Genomic DNA, 23,378 nt, shown 5'->3' with positions numbered 1-23,378 from the left:
TAAAATTTAACAAAAATGTCCAATATGGCAAAAATATATGTCTTTAAGGGACCAATCCGAGCTTTTTTTCTTTAAGGGACCAATCCGGATTTTTTTTTAAGGGATCATTGTAAAACCTAAAATATTTTTAAGGGACCAATAGACTAATTAAACCTCCTAAAAGAATTCTTGAAAGGAAAAAAAGAAGTATAAAAGAGAAGAGAGATTCTCTTTGGATTAGGTATTCCCCCACATGGTTTTAACTTTTAAGTCCTTCTTGAAAAAACTTTATAACTAGTAATCAAGATTTTGTCCCTCTTAAAAGTCAAAAGTAAAATTCTAATAGCACAAAGAAAAGTAAAGTATGCACATGAACGAGGGACTCGTATGTGGTTATCAGATCTTGAATATGTACAAAATTTATTTTTATTTTTTTGTTTTTACCACCATAAATACGGATAAAATTTAGAGTTACTAAAAAATTGAAAATAATAGGTAAGAAATTTTTTTAAAAAAAAATAGGTACGAAATAATAATTGAATAAGATGTATTTTTTTTTTTACGGTTGAATAAATGTGTTTATTAAGTAGTTAATTACGTTTTTTTTTATGTTTTTTTATTTGTAATTGAATCATTAAACAGTTAATCTTGATAAGACTCAAAACTCACGTCTAAACATATAAGTGAGTTCGACCATCAACTATGATAGTTTGATACTCCCTCCGGTCCTTTTTATAAGAAACACTTTGGAATTTTTATTTGGTCATTTTTATAAGAAACACTTTGACACAATTCCATTTGTACCCTTATTAAATACAATCAAATAATTCATTATAATGCTAGTGCATTAATTAGAGAAGTCTATTTCCCATGCTAGTCAAATGTTAGTTTTGGAATATAACATAAAATGTTAGAATCATTAATGAGAAAATTTACCTTCCTTAGTCTGTGTGATTTTGTCAAAGTGTTTCTTATAATAAGGACCGGAGGGAGTATTATATTAGTGTTTTTTTTTTCATCCATCAAAAGGAGTAAAGTTTGACTCAATTGGTAAAAACAAACATTGTGTGTTATATTTATAGGAGTCGGTCGAACTTCAAATACTCTAATTATTAACTTTTTAAAAAATTTAATTTTTAATCACTAGACTACTAAAAAACACGATACACATCTTATTTAAAATGGATTGTCCAATTTGGAGTGGATAATTTTTATTTTTTTAAGGTGAAATGGATAATTCTTATAAATAAAAAATTACACTCCTTAATTACGTGACGTATGGTGTTTATTTGGAGTGTTCCCACCTTTTTAATATCATATTTTTCCTCTTTTGTCTTGTCTTTGCCAACTCAATCTTCCACTCCTTCAAGCTTCAACCACTCTATTATTAGAGACCCATCATTCCGTTACTCTCTTCCTTAATTACGCAATCACTTTCTAAATCAAACTTCAACAACACACTAATTAGTAACTCTATATAAATTAAATTCCACACAAAAAACAAGATTAGAAGAAACAAAAATGGGTATTAGTAGCAGATGTTTCAGCTTCACTACATGGAGTGACAGATGGTTCCGTCACTCATTCTCCAAATCCGGCTTAAAATCAACCACCACCGATCTCGGCGACGGAACCGTCATGCATTGTTGGGTTCCAAAAACACTGAAAAAACACAAACCTTCTCTTATTCTCATTCACGGAATCGGTGCCAACGCAATGTGGCAATGGAACCGTTTCATTTCACAATTCACGCGCCACTTCAATGTCTACGTACCCGACTTGGTTTTCTTCGGGGATTCAACCACGGCCCGACCCGAAAGATCTGAACAGTTTCAAGCTAAGTGTGTTATGGGTTTGTTGGAGGGTCATGGTGTGACTAGAATGAGTGTGATTGGGTTGAGTTATGGTGGATTTGTGGCGTATAGTATGGCGGCGATGTTTCCGGAGAAGGTGGTGAAATTGGTGGTTTGTTGTGCTGGAGTTTGTATGGAAGATAAGGATATGGATGATGGGTTGTTTCAGGTGAAAAGTGTTGATGAAGCTGTTAGTGTTTTGTTGCCTCAGACACCAGAAATGATTAAGGAGTTGGTTAACCTTACTTTTTTTAAGCCTATTAGAACCTTGCCTAATTGGTTTCTTAATGATTTCATTGAAGTAAGTGGTTTCTCTCTATGTAGCATAATTTGCATAAACATTTTGGATAGTTTTAAATTGCAATTGCGGTCGCGGATGCGGTCATTGCGGTTGCTGTGACGTGCAATGCAGCTGTTGCGTGAAATCGTTTTAAATTTTCAAAGACTATATAAAATGACACCACTATACTATTTAACAACCATGGCAGAGTCTCGATTTATTCCATAAGTACTTATTCAAAAGTGCTTGAAATATACGGTTGAGAAATTGTTAAAACTAAGATTTTTCATTATATTTGATGTAAATTAGAATTTGAGGTTTATAAGTTTTATTTTTTGGTGACAAAATTTGAATGAACATAGCCGAAATCGTGGCTCCTGATGCGGTTATGATGCAGTCATACATGTGAAGGAAAATCACACCGCAATTGCAGTGCGATGCGGAAGCTACTGCAGCTGCAATTGCGGATGCGGACCGCAATTTAAAACCATTGAAGTTGTGTTTGGTATTTGGCAAGTGTCTTAGTGTCGTGTCTGAGGTATGTGTCGGTGTTTCATAGACTACTCTGACAAATATTGAACTTTTTTTTTAAATATCTGAAGATGCCTGGTTGACATTATAGATAGTTGTATGAACACATATATTGGGCATGTTATTAGGAAAACTGCTATGAACTTAATAATATTTCATGTTTGATTGTATGGTATATTGAATTACAAAGTGATATATGTTGATCTATATATACATAAGATAAGGGTTGTGACTGTCACTAACTAACATAACTGACATAACAGTCACTAGCATAGAAATTGGAAATTGCCTAACTGATTTATAACTAACTTGGACTATTTCAAATCCCTTAGATAGGTTTATCTTATACATGTTTAGATAAGGCACATGGCCAGGATCAGAAGACATAGGTACATATGAGTCAGAATCATGATTATGTAGATTAGAATTGACTTGAAATGGAAAGAGAGTTTCATCAAATTTAACATGCCTAGAAATGTATATTTTGCCAGAAGGAGACAAACAAATATATACTTTATGATTAGGACTGTAGCCTAAGAAGACACATTGTTCAGATTTAAATTAAAATTTATGTTTATTGTATGGTCTAAGATAGGGATAGCAAGCACAACCAAAGATTTTGAAAATATTATAGTCAGGCATTTGATTGCATAAAATTTTCAAACGAGATGAATTGTTTAAAAGAGGAGTAGATAACATGTTAATCATGTAGACTGCTGATTTGAAGGCTTCACCCCAGTAGCTTAGAGGCATTGAATCTATAATTTGCAACTAGTTTCTTGAGCAATGTTATGTGTTGTAGATGATTAGTTGTATTCTCTGTCTTCATTGAAGGTGTGTATGATGTCTAATACATGTTAGTGTCTGACATTGACATATGTAATTATACTCAAATAATTAGTTTTCTCAAGTTATTGCCGATGTCGATGTGTCAGTGTCGTATCAAGTGTTTGTGCTGCATAATCTGTGTTACATCATTTGATCTCATCTGTTACATTTTATACATTGTCGTAATTTTTAGTCTATCCTCGTAGGTGATGTGTATAGAACACCGCCAGGAGAAGAAAGAACTAATCCAAGCACTGCATAAGGACAGAAATTTGTCTAATCTTCCCAAGATAACCCAAGTTTGTTTTTATTTTTTTAGTATACCTGAATTTCTATTTTGAGTTAACTTGGTAACATCTGCATTATTGCATTAACCTTTCAAATGGTGCAGCCTATGTTAATTATCTGGGGAGAACATGACCGTGTATTCCCATTGGAATTAGCACACCGATTAAAACGGTAATTTTAAGTTCGATATTCAGATTTATTATTATTTCGATTATGTTATGAATTTTACCTTAATTGTATTGAATTTCATTATCTGTAGACATGTGGGAGAGAAGGCAGAAGCAGAACTAGTGGTAATTGAGAACGCAGGACATGCAATAAACGCAGAGAAGCCGAAAGAATTGTACAAGAATTTGAAATCCTTCCTCATTGATCCCTTCACAACTTCTAAACAAGAAAACCACAGCAATGGTCCTAAGGTGGAGTAGAAAGTTTAAGCCTGAGAATTAGAACAAGTTCTCTGCATTATTGATTATGTAGTATAAGATTAGCAATGATCAACAACTACTGCTATATCTACTAGTAGTATTTTATTTGCATGTGCAACTCAAATACTCAATGGAAAAAAAATATGGGTTTTCATTTTACTTTTTTTGGTCAATATAGATATTCATATACTCTTGTTGTTAATGTATTGCAAAATGCATGTGCAGAATGCTGAATGTAACCAAAATAAAAAAAATGCTGAATGTGTAGCCTCATACTCATAAATATTCCATTCATACTCATTGGAAAAAAACATAATGGTTGCTGTTAATGATACAAAATAACTATAAAAAAAAATCCGACCTGCCGGATTCGAACCAGCGACCTAAGGATTTCAGCATTCCAACTACAGTCCTCCGCTCTACCAACTGAGCTAAGGTCGGTGGGTGATTTATTTTCCTCGAAAGTATATATAGAGTGAAATGTCAAATACCCCTATGTTTACTCCGTCTAATTTGATGACATGGCAGTTAACTGCATGCATGATATCTGCTAACGTGGTGCCATGTCAAATACCTCACAAAAATTGTTTTTTCTTCTTCTTTAATTATGGTCTTATTGTTATTAAGCACTTAATATTGATAAATTATATAATTGGGTTTTGTTTTTAAATGGACCGTAATGGGTTGGACCATTCAGTTAAGCCCATGAGAGATCTTCAGCAGTTTATTTAAACTTATTCCATTAGACCTTGGACACATGTGAAACCTAATCCTGAAAGGCTAAGGGTGTGTTTGGTTCGAGGTAAATGGAGGGGAGGGGAGGTGAGGGGAAAATTTTAATGAAATGTGTTTGGTTCAATTTTTAGGAGGGGAGGTGAAAGGAGGTGAGCAAAATCCCTCCTAAACCCACTTTTTGTTTCCCCCCAAGTTGGGGGGATTTGGAGGGGAGGGGAAGTGAGCTCTTTTAATATTTATTACATTCACCAAGTTATCCTCAATACATGGTTCAAAAAAAAAATTTATCCTCAATACAATTTTAAAATTCCAAAATTACCGTTATTGTATTTTTTAAGATTTTATTAGGTAATTTCTTTTTTGTTTTGCTCATTCTCCTACTTAATCGATTATACCTACAATTTTTTTTATTTTTTTTTCGTTCCTGTAGTTCACTTGTTCAATTATTATTGTTAACATGCTCACATTATTTTTCTTTGCTAGTTTATTGATTTCATCACTTAATTTTTTTTTCCCGTTCTTGTAGTTCACATTCTATATATTATAATTTATTGTTTTAGTGTATTACATTGTATGATATATATTTGTCTTAATAAATTATTTTATATATTTTTGTAGAATTTAATTTTATAAATGTCTCATTGGATTACATTGATTATCTTATCAGGGTTGAAAAATTATTATCAATAAATAGTTTAACTTGTGTCGAAGAGATATAACTCAATTCATGTGTGGTATATTTTTTATTTTATTTTTTACCAAATTTGTGGTATGATTTATTATTATGATATTGTTTTAAGATTATAAGGATAAAAATGTAAATTAGTTATAAAATCCCTCATCTCCTCTTGTGAACCAAACACATATTTAATTAAAATTCTCTACCTCCCCTCTTGTGACAAAATATGCCTACAATATGAGATAATATCACCGAATAGTAGGACGTCTAACCAATTGCTATTACCACGCGTTTGGAATCTAGCTAGTTAAAAATCCACTTTGTCTAGTTGTAACTCATGAACCCGATTTAGAGAGGTTAAAAATCCTAAAATTTAAGCCTCTAAATTTGGTCTAGTTGTGGGGGTTGAAGTAATATGTATGAATTACAATTTTAAATCCAATTTAGAAAGCCGAAGCAGAACTTAGTGGCAATTGAGAATGCAGGAATTGTACAAGAATTTGAAATCCTTCCTCATTGATCCCTTCACAACTTATAAACAAGAAAACCACAACAATGATCATAATAAGGGGGAGTAGAAAGTTGAAGCCTAAGAATTAGAATAAGTTATCTTCATTATGGATTATCTAGTACAGGATTTTTGTTGTATCATAGGCTAGTTCGGTTTATCTCCTAGTATATTGGAAGGAATTTGGAACATATAAAGCGTGTATATATCACTGTATTATTGACAAATAATAGGTTTTCATATTTTTATATGGTTGATTGCAAGATGATGAATGAGTAGGCTCATACTCATAAATAAATTACTAGTATTTTATATGCATCTGAAACTCAATGAATAATATTTAAGTTTTCATATTTATATACCGTTGTTGAATGGTATAAAAAATTAATTAAAACTATATCAAAAAAAATCCGACCTGCCGGATTCGAACCAGCGACCTAAGGATAACAGCATTCCAACTACAGTCCTCCGCTCTACCAACTGAGCTAAGGTCGGTTGATGCTATCATTTCCACAATCTTCTATATATATACATCATCAACATCGTGATTACTACTTCTATTTTTTTTTTTTTGTAACATTTTCAAAATTTAACTTTTTTTAAAATAGTTTTCTTATGATCAAATTAAATATCTTTTAGAACCACTTAATTTTATTGGTAAAAAATTTGGACATCTTCTATCAAATCAAACTAAAATAAAAGTTAGAAATTTTTAATAAGTGAACACCGATTTAATATCTAACTCTTATGTCAGATGTGACTTCGAAAGGATAATAAATCTACCTTAACTCAAACGTGACTTCGAATGGATAATAAGTTCCTCTTAACATTTAGGAGAATCTGAGTTGAGTTTGATTCTTGAGGTATACTAATTCTTGAAAAGCTAGTAGAATGAAATTAAAGTGTTTGATAAAATTAGTTTTTGTAATCATAAAATGACATAAAAGTACATGATTATTTTATATGAGTGAGTAAATTTTTTAATAAAAAAATTAAAATAATAAGGTTAAAATTGAAATAAAAGGTAAAAAACTATAAGCTCAAACGCTACTTGAAATAATATACGAAAAAAAAGTTATAAACTAGTAAAAAGAACTTGGTACCACACATCTACAGTTTTATGAAACAAGCTTATAAACTACAGTACCATAATAAACTATAATAAACTATAAACTAGGTTATTTGTGTTACGAAAAGACATCCTATCCTAAGTTAAATTTAGAGGATATTTTTACAATAAATTTGAAGGTAGTATAAAAAAATCCACAAATGAAAATGAAAATGAAAATGAAAATGATGGTGTAAATTAACATTGGAAATGAGAGACGATTGGGCATTATTAGGGTTCTAGAAAGTACGACAAGGCAACGTTGGTGTATCTACATCTATACATAAACTAAACTAAACTAACTAAATAAAAGGTGAAAGAAAACTCCACCACCAAGTTCCCTTTCATTCACTTCATCTCTCCCTGTAAACCCACAAAGCAACTCTCTAGAGAGAGAGAGAGAGAGAGAGAAAGCTATAACAGCTTCACTTCCTCATCCTCTCATTTCAACTTCTCTCACACACCAGAAGGCAGCGCCTACAAGGTTTCAACCAAATCTCTAAATACCACTTTACAGGTTTCGCTTTCTCTTTCTCTTCAAATTCATATTCAACTACAAACATCATTTCTTACAATTATTATTATTCCACACAACACAACACAACACAACATATAAGTTTTTATTCATTTCTTCATTATACAATATATTCAATTATTGTCGTTTCTGTTTCTTATCTATAATAACAAGGGTTCTTATCTTAATTCATTACTCAATTTACCAATTTCAATTTCCTCGTTCTTGTAAGTAATTCATTAACTTTTAGCTTCTGTTCTGAAACTGCCTTATCTTATTGTTTTTTTTTTCTTAATATTTTTGCAGCCAGTGGAATTTCATATTTATTGTCTCTTTGAGAATTTATTATAAATGGCTGTTGCACCTTTTGGTAATACATCAGCTACTCAATGGGGAATTCGTCCTCAGATTATTGCCAGATCCAGCTCCATAGCCAAATTCGCATCGTCACGCGATAAGTGAGTCTGCCTGTATTCAATTCTAAATGTTGTTATTGTATATTGTAATATAGTCGGAAAACTGAGTATAAAAATGTTATTTTGTTACTCTAATTGTCTCCGTTAGGAATAGCTTATTGCCGGTTTGGTGAAAACCCTAAACTTCTAACTGGAATTGGGAAAAACAGGGAGTCGTTTGAATTACTTTCAACATCTTTTTGCAATTGAAAAAAAAAAAAATCAATTTTGTAGGAAGTAAAATTTATGTTGAGAAAAGGGAAACTTTTTAGCTTTTTCTTGTTGGTGTTTAATCCTCCGGTTTCTAGGGGAAGGGGACTCTAGTATTATGGAGTTCAGTCATGAAGTAAGTAAAGTCTGACCAAGAATTGTTCTCCTGAACTATCCGTATCCGTTTTTTGTTGGAGCTTATTAACCGTTTGAGCCCAATGTCTTGGTTTAAACTTGATTCTTGGCTTGAGACTTGAATAATTATTCACATATACCCTACAAACGTGATTATACTTCATTATCCAAACAAAATCAACTCTTCTAAACTCCATTTCGTGCACCTGTGTCTCTTACTCGCCTTCCCATCCTGGACATGATTATTCAATGTAAGATTATTCAATTAGATAATCGTCTTTCTTTTTCTCAATCAATTCTTGAGGGCCTTCAAATAGCAAGTGAATGATTCATATCATGTGATGAATCAAAATCATCATGTTGTTTTTATCAAAAATATGAATTGCACAATTCAACAATTTGTGTTTTTATCTTGCTTTTTTGTCCCCAATTCTCATCCATGAATTTGAAGAATCAAACAGTTTCTATTGCTTTTTTATCACAAATATTCCATACCTCCATTATCATTCTTCTAAAACAGGGGCCTTCCTAAGTCACTCGATCAATTGCTTGCTCACACAACGACTTCACACAATTACTTTCTCACAAATTTGTGCTCTTTTTTTTGCTATACCTTTGCTATGTTTTTGTTTTGATTTATGACATAAAACATTATTTTGTGGCCTTATGATTAAATTGGCGGGTTCCTCATTTTGAAATCATTGCATTAAACACTATACACAGTTTATTATATGATATATTTGAAGTTAGTTTTACAACTTTGACCTCAATTAGACACAGTTTTTCAACATAATTCATTGTGTTAGAGAGTGTAATTTAATCCAATAATTCTCCTTCCAGTGTTACAAGCAGGGTAAACTTTATGGCTTCCCCAAGTTCAACCTTTTTTGCTCGGGATTCCTTGCGTTTTAACACAGGTTCATATCAAACTTTGCATCGTCGAAAGGGATCAAGGTTTATAGTTAGAGCTGGCACAGTAAGTTTTTATTACATGTTTTCTATGCAACAATGATGTCGTTTCTGGTTTTGCTTACAAGGGTTCATTGTGAACATCCAATATATTGACTGAATATCTAATATGTATGCACGTGCAGGATTTCTACACTGTCCTCGGAGTGTCAAAAAATTCTACTAAAGCTGAAATTAAGACTGGTATTTTTCTGCAGTTCCTTCTCTGACTAATATGATTTTTCCTCCATCATCATTAGTTGATGCATTCAAGTTCATTGTTTTTATTTTCTCATTAGCTGTTGAACTCATGAATGACAATTGTTTATCAAGGCAGTGATCTCTTATTTTAAAAAATCAATTACCCCAATAGCTGCAGTCTGTTAACGACGAACAATTTTCTTAACATCATTTAATTGAAATACTAAACACTCAAAAAGGTTCAGATAAAATGTCTGTGAAGGATGCAGGATAAGTACCGATAATAAACATAGAATGGGAACATGAGTAATGATATCAATATCAAATTCATTGTTTTTGTTTACTCATTAGTTTTGAATTCACACATGACCATTTGTTAGCAAAGCAGCGTTTCCCGTATTAACAGAAATCAATGACCCTACTAGCCTCAGTCTGTTAACTACAAATGATGAGGATTGAGGAGCATAATTTCTCCATTTGAGTTTCCTAAATTTTCCTACATATTGGTAAAAATTTGCCAAGACAGAAACTGGTGTTTGTATGTGCCTTTGTTGAATGTTGTAAAGACACAAGTACCCTAAACTTTTGCCAAAATGTAGGATATACAGGGATTTCTAATATTAGGGGAACCGATTCCGAGTGGTTATCTCCTTTAAATAACTCTTGCCGCTTCTTTAACCTTGACTAATTGGAATATTAATACTGAAAAAGTTTCAGATAAAATATCTGAAGAATGCAAGCTAACAATTAAAGCACATGTGGAGCTAACCTTCCAAACTAAATACTGTTATTTCAAAATTTCAAAATTAATTGTCTTTGACTGTTGTGAATTCTAGCCGAAAACCACACCAATAACCAATAGTAGAACCAACTATCTATAGTGTGTAGGACAAATGGATTGAAGCAACCAAATCAAACATGGATGAGCAATTTAAACAAACAAGCTAAAACTACCGAAAGCGATAAAGAACACGAAGAAATTGTTTACCCAGTCCGGTTAAAACTAACCTACTCTGGGGGGGGGGGGGGAGAGACTCTCCGATCCACTATCAACCAATAACTTGATTACAATGAGATTCCATACAAAAGAGTTGCAAGATTTAGAGTTTTCCTAAATCTACCATTTTCCCGAATCTCTTCCTGTGACCAAGAGATTCAATCAATAAGTGTTTCTAAGGTGTTACAATCACTTCCCCAACCCTATAGATTACCCAAGAGAAACCCTCAACACTCTAGCTTTCATGTTGGAAGCAAAACCCTAGAAATCACATTTTTCCTCCCTCTTCACACTGCTGCAAAAAACAGATCTGCAATTATATAGCAGCATGAACAGTGCCACGCCCCCAGCGTGAACAGTGCCACGCCCCGCGTGACAAGCAGCCAACCAACCCCAATTTCCTCCATCAATTGCGCGCCGCGTGAAGCATATCACGCCCCCGGCGTGGTGCACTGCTACAGGTCCATCAAACATCAATTTTCCAAGGCAAATCTCGACATTGACTGCTCTTAGGTATTATATGGTGTTGTGAGGCTTCTGTATAGACTAACATAACAAATCAAAGTCAGACTCCCAGCACATGCTACTCTGGGAATTTTTGCCCAAGACTGCAGAAGTTGAAACTGAAGATTCGTTTCACTTCACATTTATTGGTAATTAATGTAGGAAAGGTTTGCAAAAGAAGTTTAAAATTAGTATTAGAAACATCAATGGTTAGGGTTAATGAGTGGTTGTTTGTGATTAAGAAGTTATTATTATGGCCAGATGCTATGTGCGATTTGCTTTTACTTGGTTATGCATTTTTTTCCCATTGTATCATTGCATTATAAAATCATTCTACTGTGAATATTTCAGCTTATCGGAAGCTAGCCCGGAATTATCATCCAGATGTGAACAAGTGAGTTTTTTTCTCTCTTTCACATTAAAGTTCTCTGCTTCCTAATATATCCTTTATTTTCCCCGTTCCGACACCTTTTCTAATTTTTAACTCTGATTTCACTATAATTTCGGTGGGCTAAGTCCATACAAAGCAAAAAAAACTCTGGCTTTAAATGGGGCCCCCGCAAGTGGGCGGTGGGATTGGTCCCCTTGGATTAGTCGGTCCTAAGGCCGGATACCAAGTTTTCAAAACAAAAAGTGGTTTGGGTGTCTTAGATTACAATCAATGCTTGTAGCATGTTATTTTTAAAACTACTTTTTTTGTACATTCCTAAACTTGTTACATTTACATCTTTTGTCAAGCGCCTTTTCACACGTCATGCCATAATTTCTAGTTCCATGATATTCTCGTGGTCATAATCATTTGATTAATGTTGCTTATCATTGACTTATTATGTACATTCACTTTATGCTGCAGGGAACCTGGTGCAGAAGAGAAATTTAAAGAAATTAGTAATGCATATGAGGTAACTAGAGGTTATTAATTAAATACAGCTGACCCTAATGCATGGTCCGTCATGATTGATCTTATGTAATTATAATTCTTTTGCAGGTATTATCAGATGATGAGAAACGATCCATATATGACAAATATGGGGAGGCAGGGCTAAAAGGTCAAGGAATGGGCATGGGGGTAAGTTACCGCTGAAGATTATGGAGAATTTTAATTTGTCATAACATATTGTTTCTGATAAATGGATGATCTTTGTGATTATAGGATTTCAGCAATCCTTTTGATCTGTTTGAGACACTATTTGAGGGCATGGGCGGTGGAATGGGCAGCAGAGGCTCTTGGAATGGAGCAGTTGATGGCGAAGATGAGTATTACAGTCTCATTTTGAACTTTAAAGAAGCCGTTTTCGGAGTGGAAAAGGAGATAGAGATTAAGCGACTAGAGAATTGTGGAACCTGCGATGGTTCAGGGGCTAAACCAGGGACTAAATCATCCAGATGTAACACTTGCGGTGGTCAGGGTCGGGTTGTCACACAAACAAGGACTCCGTTAGGTATCTTTCAGCAGTCTATGACTTGCTCGTCTTGCAATGGGACTGGAGAAACTCGAACACCTTGCAGTACATGTTCAGGGGATGGTCGGGTGAGGAAATCAAAGCGGATAAGTCTCAAGGTTCCAGCCGGTGTGGATTCTGGTAGTCGTTTAAGGGTCCGAAATGAAGGTAACACCGGAAGGCGTGGTGGTTCTCCTGGTGACCTCTTTGTTATTCTTGAAGTTATCCCAGATCCCGTGCTTAAACGTGAAGACACAAACATTTTATACTCTTGTAAAATTTCCTATATTGATGCAATCTTGGGGACTACAATTAAGGTTCCAACTGTAGATGGAATGGTGGATTTAAAAATCCCAACTGGGACACAACCAGGATCAACACTTGTTATGGCTAAGAAAGGTGTTCCATTGCTGAATAAAAAGAATATGAGGGGTGATCAAATGGTTCGGGTGCAAGTTGAGATTCCTAAAAAACTGAGCAGCGATGAGAGAAAACTTATCGAGGAACTCTCGGAGTTGAGCAAAGGCGGCAAGACTGCTGCCAGTAGGAGATGATATTTTGTTGGAAGTTGGAACTTGTATGTGCCATAAATTTTCTTTTCCTTTTATGGATTCTTCATTCTTGAACTTGGTATATATAAGTTATCACTCCTTATAGACATAGGCTGATATGAAGGGAGGAAATAGGTTATTACATGCTTTCTGTATCATCTATTGCTTATTTTCTTGGATTTTACATTTTAATTATATTCTTGGATGTTGCTTTTTGATTGCATTGAATTATATGCACCTAGTCAATATGTTATTCATAAAGGAGAAAAAATAAGAAAAACTTATTGCACACAGATGTTAATTTTTGCTATATTATGGGTTATGTTATGGCACTAACGGTGTTGATGTACACAATTCATCAAAATACTATTTAGCACAAAGTGGTGGCAAATACAGAAAGTACACAGCAAGTGGATAAGAGATCTTATGAAATTTTACTTTTCATAACAACATGATTGAACATTGTCTTGGAGCCAACAAATGCTCACTTGAGCAAATGGTTTCGGTATGCATAGAGAAACTACTGGTAGTGACACAGCGACGCAATTGGCCATGGTGCAAAAGCAAACAATTGACAATGGTGCAGAAGCAAATGGCAATTGATGGGAACCACAGTGGTTGGCGACCTAATTGGTTTTCCAAAAAGGTTTTCAACAAATTACAACCTTGTGAATACTTCCGGACACAATTGGCAATTTCTTATTGCATGATTATTCATTAACTTCTCTAGTTTACGCCACACATCCATGTATTCTGTCAAGTAGCACATTGTGATTGGCTGGTTCTTATTCGCGAGGACTTCATGATGCTCTCTTTCGGGAGATATAGCATTGCTCAAGATTGTTTTAAGATGCCACATGACTGAGATGCATATTAAAAATAAACAATTAAGATGTCCATTTTCAAGGAAAATAATATGGACTTGCCTGGCTATCATCTTCATTCAATTGTTTCTTTATAACTAACATTGTATCAACATGATCTTGGTTTTGAACGTGTTTTACTTAGTGATTTGTTAAACGTGTTTTACTTAGTAAAATACACCTTACCATTATATTATATTACATCAATCCAAACAGAGCCTTAATGATTTGTTAAACGTGTTTTACTTAGTAAATGTACACGTTACCTTTTGTCCATTCCATTGATGCATGCTAATTAAGTCTTAATTAACAAACCTTATGGTTTTGCAACGTTTTTTTTTCTTTTTTTTTTTTCCGTTGATAATTATGGTTTTGCAACGTTGAGATTACTTTGACGTTATTCATTGCATTTATAAGAATAAGAATGTAGAATAAGGGTGTGGTGGTGTGAGATAATTGTTCTACTTTTTTTTTTTTTGACGATAGATAATTGTTCTACTTGTATCTTATCTTTGTTTTCCTTTGTGTGCGGAATAAGAATGTAACACTTTTTTTATTACAAACGAATAAATGATATTTTTTATTCAAAACACATATATTTTTATTACAAACGATATAATATAAATAAAATAAAAAATTTACGGCCCTCCCCAAAAAAATTGTCTGGCGCCGCCACTGAGCATATCATATGTATGCTTTGCTGCTTTGTGACCGCTTTGAGTAGCAATCTTGAATCTCTCAAGAGTCAAGACCACCAATATTTTTTTTTTGGTTGATAGACCACCAATATTTTTATTTGGATAATTAAAGTATTCACGTAACCCTTTACTAAACAAAATTTTAGTATTTCCACTTTTCTCGCAACGTTTCAAAAATTACAATTCTTTCTCATTAGGATATCATTTGATCCAATGTTGAATCAAATGATATTCTAATGAGAAAGCATTGTCATTTTTGAAACGTTGTAAGGAAATTGTAAATGTTGAAATCTTGTTTAGTGAAGGGTTACATGAATACTTTAATTATCCAAATGAAAATATTAATGGTCTTGAGAGATTAAAGATTGCTGCTAGGCAGTCACAAAGCAACAAAATATGCGTATGATATGCTCATGTTGTCTTCTGAAAATCACGAGTCGGGAAAATAAGGAATTGAACATATGCATTATTTGAGGATGTCTAAATGTATTATGAGTTTAAGAAAGAAGGTACAATATGCAAAAAAAAAAAAAAAAAATTGTGGAAAAATGTTGATGGCAATCAAATTCCTCTGTGCAAATCTAAGAAAACATGCATGGGATAGAGAGTGAAGAAAGGTAGATGATTATTATTGGATGATTACATTAGTTTGTGTGGAGATTGTAGAGGGATCATGAGTTGGAGTTGGAGTTATGTTATCAATTATTTAATGTTCATTAGTTATATTTTCTTGAAATTGTATCGATCAGTTTTTTAAGCCACAAAAACATTAAAACATAAAGGATTAATGGTTATATACTAGTCATATTTTTCTTTATATTTATCACATCTTAATATTTGCAAGTATATTCTTATTATATGATTTTGATGGATAGAGCTTGGAACATTAAACTGATCTTGTTTTTACAATTAAATATTGTGAAAATTACAGAGATTAAGTAAGTGGGTGTAGTTTTTCCAGATTGTAAACTAAAATATTTTCAAATGTGAAAAAAATATGATATGCATTGTGTACATTTTTATGTTGGAAATCTTTTAAAAATGTTGTATTGATAAACTATTGAATATGTCAATGTATTTAATGACCCGGTCCAATTTTCAGACAGAAACAAACAAACAATAATTATTGATCTGCAAAAGCTTTTTTCACAACTATATGTATTTTGTAGTGGTGGTCCTTCAAAATTTCGACATACGGACCAAGAAAACATCCATGAAGATTACGAGCTTAAGATTATAATTTGATGTTGTTGTATTGTTTAGTACCCATGGGACTCATGGTTTACATCAGATTAAGCCTCAAATTTATCATGTTTAACTTCATAATTAACGATTACGTCAGCGATTTTTGTAAACGTTGAATAACTAGAAGGTAACAGTATAACAAATTAGAAACTTAAAGTACTATTTATTACCTAAAAAACTAACCTAACTGTTACAACATGTAAAACTTCAAGATCCCTGAATGCGCGAGAATCACCCTAATTTTGTAGAACCTAAAAGAGTACTCTCTCCGATTCTAAATATAAGCAAAATGTTACTTTTTTTTAACAAAAACAAAATGTCACTTTTCAGATTCATTGAATAATGAATGAATTTGGTCTATATTATAGGTCAAATTCATTCACTAAAAAATGATTTTTTTTACATATATTTAAAACCGGAAGGAGTATATTAACAGCGTGTTTATTTTATAAGCACGACACAACTTTAACAAGTAACAAGTGTAGTTATTGAATAACACATGATGAAAGAAAATTAAACAAAATTACATGAAAAAAGTAAAATAGTTCAATGAAAGTTTTTAAGTAGTACAAAATTTAGACTCTACCATAAAGTAAAATTTCAGGTCCGTAACAAACTTTGTACAAGTGTATCAAACTCCAATGTATACAAATCAATGCTGATGCAATAATTTAGTCCAATAAATAATTAAAAACAAAAAAAAATGGCCATTTTCAATTTTACAATAATTTTCATCTTCATTCATCAAAGATAAGATACTACTACTACTACTACAATGGAATTTCTAAGGGTTGAAGAAGTGGCCACCACAATGGCATTTCCAACTCAATGGCTTATAATTTGAGTACCTGTTATTACTATCTTGAAGAAAGAAACCACCTTTCATGTCAGAAGTTGAGACAGTATGACCAGGTTGAACATGTTCATGGTTTGGAACTTGCACTGCCATGCATGGATGACATTGGTTACATTTGTTGTGACATGTTGGTGGAGCTGAACCTAACCTGTTTTTCTCCTCAAATAATAAATCCTGCACACATAATTAACAAACCCAATTAACCAACCGTGTATCTGGTGAGTTTGACGAAATCACAATGAAATCTTAATTTTGTTGAAAAATTTTGCATGTTTGTATTCACGTCGAAATTGACAAAAAACTAATACTTTAGAATTTCAAATCAAATCGTAGTGCTATCGTAATTCTGACAAATTCACCGTCAGTTGAAATATGCATGGTATACTTTTCATAGCAAAAAACTACGTTTGAAACTTTAACAAAATCACAGTGCTATCGTGATTTTGACTGTAATTCTGTCAAATTCACTGTCAATCCAAATATATACATAAAAACATACACATAAAAGCAAAGAAAAGAGTGAATGAGGGAGAAAAATCTTGGCTATATTATGTACTTTAATAAAAGCTTACCCTTGGAGGAATTGCAGCTTGTGCTTGATTGAAGCAAGAAACTGGAGACAGCAGAAGGTGAAGTATGAACATGATAAAAATTAACAAGATATGGTGATATGAATTAAGTGGAGCCATGGAAGCATATCATGTCATTTGTTGAAGTCATTCAAACCATCTAAGTAGAAAAATTAAATGTGACTTAACTGAGATATATTCCTAATGCCAGTTGTAATGTGACAGAAAATAAGTCAAATTGAATGAATTAATAATAATTTTTGTTGTCAAATGTAGACCAAGAATGAAAATTTGTGTAGAGAAAGAGAGTGATAGTGGTGGAGGGTGAGAGAGAGAGGGGGTGCAGAGTGTTGGCAGAAAAGTGAAAGGAACGATTCAATAAAGGTAAACAAATTGGGAGAATCCAAAGCAGTGTGAAGGACTGTTTGGTTGTATTAGTAGTTTGAGACTGATTCTTATAAGTAGCTATGCTGGTTTGAAAGTGATATATAGGATTATTGTATCTATGAGTGGAGTGAGTGGGGGGTAAAAAAACACACAACAAGGTACTAGTAGTTAAAACTAGCATTTAATGTGGTCTATCTAATGTTTTAGAGACACCAGCTACTCTCTTTTCAATTACCCTTCTATACTTTGACTTCACTATATACTCCCTCCGTCCCAAAATATAAGGAAAAATTAGTCAACCAAAGTTGATGTATCTAGTCCAAATTTTTAACCAAATACATCAACTTTCTTTGACCAATTTTCCCTTATATTTTGGGACAGAGTAGTACATTATATTCTTATAATTATGTTATGTTTGGCTTAGTGATATTGGTGGTTAGTTCATACAGAATAAAAAAAAAAAATCTTATTTTAAACGAATCTCACAAGTGCATATATGGAATATTCTTGGTCTTTCTTGGCAACGTGATACATCTATGTCTATTTCGGAACACTTTGATTTTTTTCGTCTACTGCGTATCGTGTCACGGGCTTAACGCGTCAAGAGACGGGGTCTTGGGACAACTTGACCTAGACATGGAACTTTCTTGGTTTTCTTGGCCACAGTCCTAACACGATACATGAAGGTTGCATGACACCTCTGTGTACGAACTGTAAGATTGGTTCATTTGAATTAGTGTCTTTGGACCGAATATCGATTTATATATATATATAAAACAATTATGTTATGTTATACACGTGTATAGCTTATTTTCGTTTAACTACGACTAATTTTGTCGGAAAAATATGTTTGATACATGTGACTTTTCTCTTTTTAGTTGACTTTTTTTTCATAAAGAAGAGTTATAGATCAAATATCTGAAGATTTGATTAATGTAAGTGTGTTAAATATAATGAGTTGAAAATCTCACATCGGATGAAAAATTGAATGTTGACAATATAAAAGTGAGAGAATTCATATACTCAATCGAATTAGGATTAGCTACTTTAAAGCGGCACATAGTTTCACAAAGTAGCAAATTTCGACCATTGAAAAGTGATTAAACCGTTATGATTCATTCAATACAATTTTATAGAGTTTCAATCTCAACTATTCGTTTCTAATCGGATAGTCAAAAATGATTATATGTTAATACATTAACTGTGTATTGTTTCTTATCTTTCCATCATACTATATATTAAATAAAAATAACATATATCAGTAAGAAAATTAATTACAGTTACAGATTCGAATGGAAGTTTATAAATAAAAGAGACAGAAAGGACTCAAAAAATATTCTATGTTTAAGAATAGATAGTATACAATAGTACATTTTACATTTGAGTTTTGCATCTCTAATTATGGCTGCTGAGGCAAAGGGTAGTCCTAAACTGGTGTACAAAATGAATTATGAATTATCTCCTTTGGTTTTTAGCCCAAAAACATGATTCATCCAAATAAAGCCTATAATTATAGAAAAGGTTAACACTGACTTTATGAACAGAATGATACATGCCGACATTTATTTATTACTTTACCCTCATAAATGGAACTTATACAGATCATCAAATAGTTTCATGTGAGTTATTATTTAATATCATGTGATGTTGTTTATACTTGTCATAATTATTGTTGCCTTTTTTATCCATAACGTTAAAGAACTAAATTTTAGGATGTTTTTGTGTTTTAAAGTAGTTTTTTTTTTTTTTTTTATAACCCTCTTGTTCTTAGGGAAAAGGGACCCAAGTAGTCCACAGTACGGCCGCAAGGTAAGTAAAGCATGACCAATAAATTGTTCCACCCATGAATCGAACTTGGGTTTTTCCGAAATCCGTCCTTTTTGGTGAAGCTCATTAACCACTTGAGTTCAATGACTTGGTTTGTTTTAAAGTAGATTCTCACAAGTTGAAATTTGAAGTTTTTCTCTCCAAACAATTTTCTCATAAATTCATTATTTAAATTACTTTTATGCAAATGAGCATATAAATTATTTCATATCAATGCATTTTTATAAGATTGATTAATATAATGTTTGTTTCGACATAGAAAAGTGTTGGAACAAAGTACACAATACTATATTGCAATTTTTAGGTACTAATACTATCCGCAGTGATACTTATGCTCACCATTAAATTTGCTTATAAATGTGTCTGGAGGGAGTATGTTATAAAACAGTATAGTCTAATAGAGATTAAGGGTATGTTTGTCCTTGAGCGTGACATAGGTTCAACTCCTACTTCGAGTGTCAATATTCCAATTTCAAGTTTATAATACTGTATTTTTTAGGTATTTTTCATTTTGAATATTATGTTATCTTCACGGTTTTGTCCTTTGTAAAATTTGTTGTGTTAAAAAATGTAATGTTATTTATAAAAGGAGAAAACTTATATAAAGTTTCTTACCTCCTGTTTTTACTGTTTTCTAATCAAAACATGACACATGTACTACTTCATCCACATCATCTTAATAAACTTAACGACGTAAATTTTTTGACGTTTCCCCTGTTATCACGCACAATCCGTTTTCCAACCAGCACCACATCGCAGCCGTCACCCACGTTTTTTTATCGTTTCCAATCCATCAAAAGTGTTACAAAATTACCTTTCCAAATCCCCTTCTCTGGTCAATGCTTACTTCATCTTTCCAATGGTCATGTCGGTACTCACCTTGCATTGGATTTCACAAAACTATTGTGCAGGCTGTATCACGCAGGAAGAAAGGAAAGCATGTGTTGTGAGGGTGTGTAAACTCAACAAGAACAAACCTTATATAAAATAAGGGAGGATAAGAAACAGAGGTTGATCAAGCATAACAATTTTGTTTCATTCTATATTCTATATTTCTATAATAACATTCCAAAACAAGTTTGGATTTTTCGCTATGGATAGTTTCATATTTTCTTCAATCAGCGAGTCTGTTATGCCTCAGGAGGTTGTCCTCCATGCCATAGCAATTGTCTTCTTATGGTGTGTCGTGTTAATTTGCAAAGGCGGTGTGAAACATAACAGAAAAACTAACGCATTTAAACGGTGGTGTAATTTATTTATTATTAAAATAAAGAAAAAAGCAGGTGTCGTGTTATGATTAGGGAACAGTAAAAACAGGAGGTAAGGAATTGTAGGTAAGTTTTGTCCTTTATAAAATGCTTTTAACCCAAATTATAAACAATGTGAGATTTTTTGGTATTGGTCAAAAAGAATGCTCCATTTTTTATATTTTACTATATTGAGTTTTCTTAACTACCGTCCTCCCGGGGCATTAGTTAACATTTTCCCCCCAGTGGATGACATACTAGTACCACAACTTTGGGATGTGTGCCATGCAAGGGAAACGTGTATCCAAGCAAACCTCATGAAATTTTCGTTTCCCCACCTCACCATCATGTTGGAACACACATAATTTTAAGGTGGATACCATAGTTCTAAACTCTAAATTATCAACATTTGCTTAAAAAAACAGTGTATCAACGCGAAAATTAATCAAAATATCAAACAAAACCGATATCAACCTTTGAAGTAAAAGATTACGATCATTCTTACTCTCACTAAAAAGACGGTGAATTATTGAAGTCGATTCTATAAAAACAAGAGGAAATATAAGTTGAATTTTGAGGCACACATTTTTTAAAAAAATTGTACTAACCACAACATTGTCTCACTATAAACATGTTCTTTTCTTTTATAAACATATTTAAACACAACATATATATTTTCTTTTCTCGATATTGAAAAAATGATTTCTTCACAATGAGGAATATATATTTATATTTATTAGAAGAGTTTGGCATTTACACAAAAAATGCTTGAAGGCATGTGGAACTACTTTAGTTTCTCAGTTTCCTTTTGAAGGTTAATTTTGGGATTACATGGTGTGATTCCACCACAGCTTTCAACTATAGCCAAAGCTGCCATTGCATTGTTGACATAGCACTGAGAAGCTAATCAGAGGGATTGTGACACTCAATGACCAGAGTTGTACGGACCATTTTTCACAAGAGGAGAAAAAGATATATCTGCCAAAATTGTATTATATATCCATTTTTATGCCATATTGTATGTATAGTGTCTTTCTTCTCGGTTATTGTAGTCACCAGAACAGTGCCAATCTTTATCAAAACAAAAGTAAATTAGGAGTATGGATATTTCTTTCTTTCATGGAATTTTTTGTAATTATTTTACAATAGGAAATTCAATTATTTACCATTAGAATTTTGAGCCTAAGACAAGGACAATCATGCACGTCCTTTCTACCCCAAAAATGAAAGTACTATGGGGGTCACTTACAGCATCACATGCAATTCCTAATTCATTGTTGATCATAAAAGCAAAATGAATATTTCTACCAAAACAAAATAAATTGAATTATCAATAATATCACGATCAGAGTTTTACTTCAATTTTTAGCCATGAACTTTTTTTTCTTACTTTGTTGCATAATAAGGGATGAACATGGTGTAAAAAATGTTGATGTGTAATGGCACTTCAATTGGAGCATCATAGGTTTCATAAGATGGAGTCATATCTTATTTTTTATTTTTATTTTTCATTGGAGGAACGTCAAATGACAATGTGAGTTTCATAGAGTTTAGTTGAGACTTTAATTAAGCTATGGTATGGTAGCAATAAAATAAACCATTTGTTTTCTTTCATTAACCAGACCAACCAAAACATAAAAAAAAAAAAAAAAAAAAAAAAGAAAAAAAAAAGAGAAACTTCCCAACATCCCAAATCATAGTAATGAATCGCTTAAAAGTTGCATAATTTTTTACTATTGGAGCAAAATGTGCATGTAATATGATGTTTGGTAGCTACTTAATAATAGTGTGTTTTTTTGTACATTTTAATAATAGTGTATGAAACCTAAAAATGAATTCCTTAAAAAAATTATTATTAGAGATGATCTAACAAACTTGTAGATGTAGTTGTAGATAGCTGACCAAACCCGTTATATGCTGAATTTTACTACCTCACCGTACGGTTGAAAAACAGAGTGTAAAGTCACAATTTAATGCTTGCCCAATAAGCAACCACCAACACACATGGGAATATGGGATCACAAACCTCTGTAAATAGGAGACATGACCCTTATGTTTGACATCTCACTTTCACTCAACATTACTATTATTTTGCTAACATTCTCTTGTTAGAATACATTGCTGACTTAGTCATAGGAGTGTATTTGCAAAACACTTCCATTGAAGACTTAGATGAGCATTCTCATCCAATCAGCAAGACCCCCCTTGTATTTCATGCAGGGACATCAGCACATAACGTAGGGACACATTAAACACTCCCTTGGCCACACCAACTATTTGAAATTCGATAAGCTTCTTATCTATCGAGTTTCATTTTATTGTTATCGAGTATTACTGCAGCTACGTCATAAAAAATTCCAATGGAGTTGAAGTAAACGCCATCATGACTCTCAGATTTATGATCTTAAAAGATTGTGAACCAAAAATCCAAGTCTACAGAAAATTCATCATATTCATGTGCATTCCTATTCCTAGTCTATGCAATCTACCTTGAATTAAAGTTTATATAAAA

The 23,378-nt window shown here is 32.7% G+C and overlaps 3 protein-coding genes and 2 non-coding genes across 5 annotated transcripts; 2 read left to right on the top strand and 3 right to left on the bottom strand.

Moving 5' to 3' along the window:
* Positions 1 to 1,316: 1,316 nt before the first annotated feature.
* LOC123908534 (monoacylglycerol lipase ABHD6-like) lies at positions 1,317 to 4,516 on the top strand. The gene is made up of 4 exons (XM_045959201.1): positions 1,317 to 2,133; positions 3,678 to 3,770; positions 3,863 to 3,930; positions 4,019 to 4,516. Exons 1-4 carry the CDS (start codon positions 1,501 to 1,503, stop codon positions 4,185 to 4,187), a joined length of 963 nt encoding a protein of 320 aa, XP_045815157.1. The 5' UTR covers positions 1,317 to 1,500; the 3' UTR covers positions 4,188 to 4,516.
* Positions 4,517 to 4,542: 26 nt separating this feature from the next.
* Positions 4,543 to 4,628, bottom strand: TRNAY-GUA. Its single transcript is given in 2 exon segments — positions 4,543 to 4,578; positions 4,592 to 4,628. It is a non-coding gene; the product is annotated as a tRNA-Tyr (tRNA).
* A 1,890-nt stretch (positions 4,629 to 6,518) lies between these two features.
* Positions 6,519 to 6,604, bottom strand: TRNAY-GUA. The gene is given in 2 exon segments: positions 6,519 to 6,554; positions 6,568 to 6,604. It is a non-coding gene; the product is annotated as a tRNA-Tyr (tRNA).
* Positions 6,605 to 7,480: 876 nt separating this feature from the next.
* Positions 7,481 to 13,392, top strand: LOC123909090 (chaperone protein dnaJ A6, chloroplastic-like). Its single transcript, XM_045959867.1, has 8 exons — positions 7,481 to 7,734; positions 8,038 to 8,189; positions 9,372 to 9,507; positions 9,626 to 9,683; positions 11,533 to 11,575; positions 12,035 to 12,083; positions 12,170 to 12,250; positions 12,335 to 13,392. Exons 2-8 carry the CDS (start codon positions 8,083 to 8,085, stop codon positions 13,175 to 13,177), a joined length of 1,317 nt encoding a protein of 438 aa, XP_045815823.1. The 5' UTR covers positions 7,481 to 7,734; positions 8,038 to 8,082; the 3' UTR covers positions 13,178 to 13,392.
* Positions 13,393 to 16,587: 3,195 nt separating this feature from the next.
* On the bottom strand, positions 16,588 to 17,733 carry LOC123909568 (EPIDERMAL PATTERNING FACTOR-like protein 1). Its single transcript, XM_045960425.1, has 2 exons — positions 17,409 to 17,733; positions 16,588 to 17,010 (listed from the first exon to the last, which is right to left on the bottom strand). The coding sequence occupies exons 1-2, from the start codon at positions 17,523 to 17,525 to the stop codon at positions 16,765 to 16,767; spliced, it is 363 nt and encodes a 120-aa protein (XP_045816381.1). The 5' UTR covers positions 17,526 to 17,733; the 3' UTR covers positions 16,588 to 16,764.
* Between the last annotated feature and the right edge of the window lie 5,645 nt (positions 17,734 to 23,378).

Source organism: Trifolium pratense, linkage group LG2 (genome assembly GCF_020283565.1).
Source record: "Trifolium pratense cultivar HEN17-A07 linkage group LG2, ARS_RC_1.1, whole genome shotgun sequence".
In the NCBI taxonomy this organism is placed as follows: Eukaryota; Viridiplantae; Streptophyta; class Magnoliopsida; order Fabales; family Fabaceae; genus Trifolium; species Trifolium pratense.
Note: the sequence above shows the minus strand (reverse complement) of the source record. Positions and strands in the feature narration are given on the sequence as shown.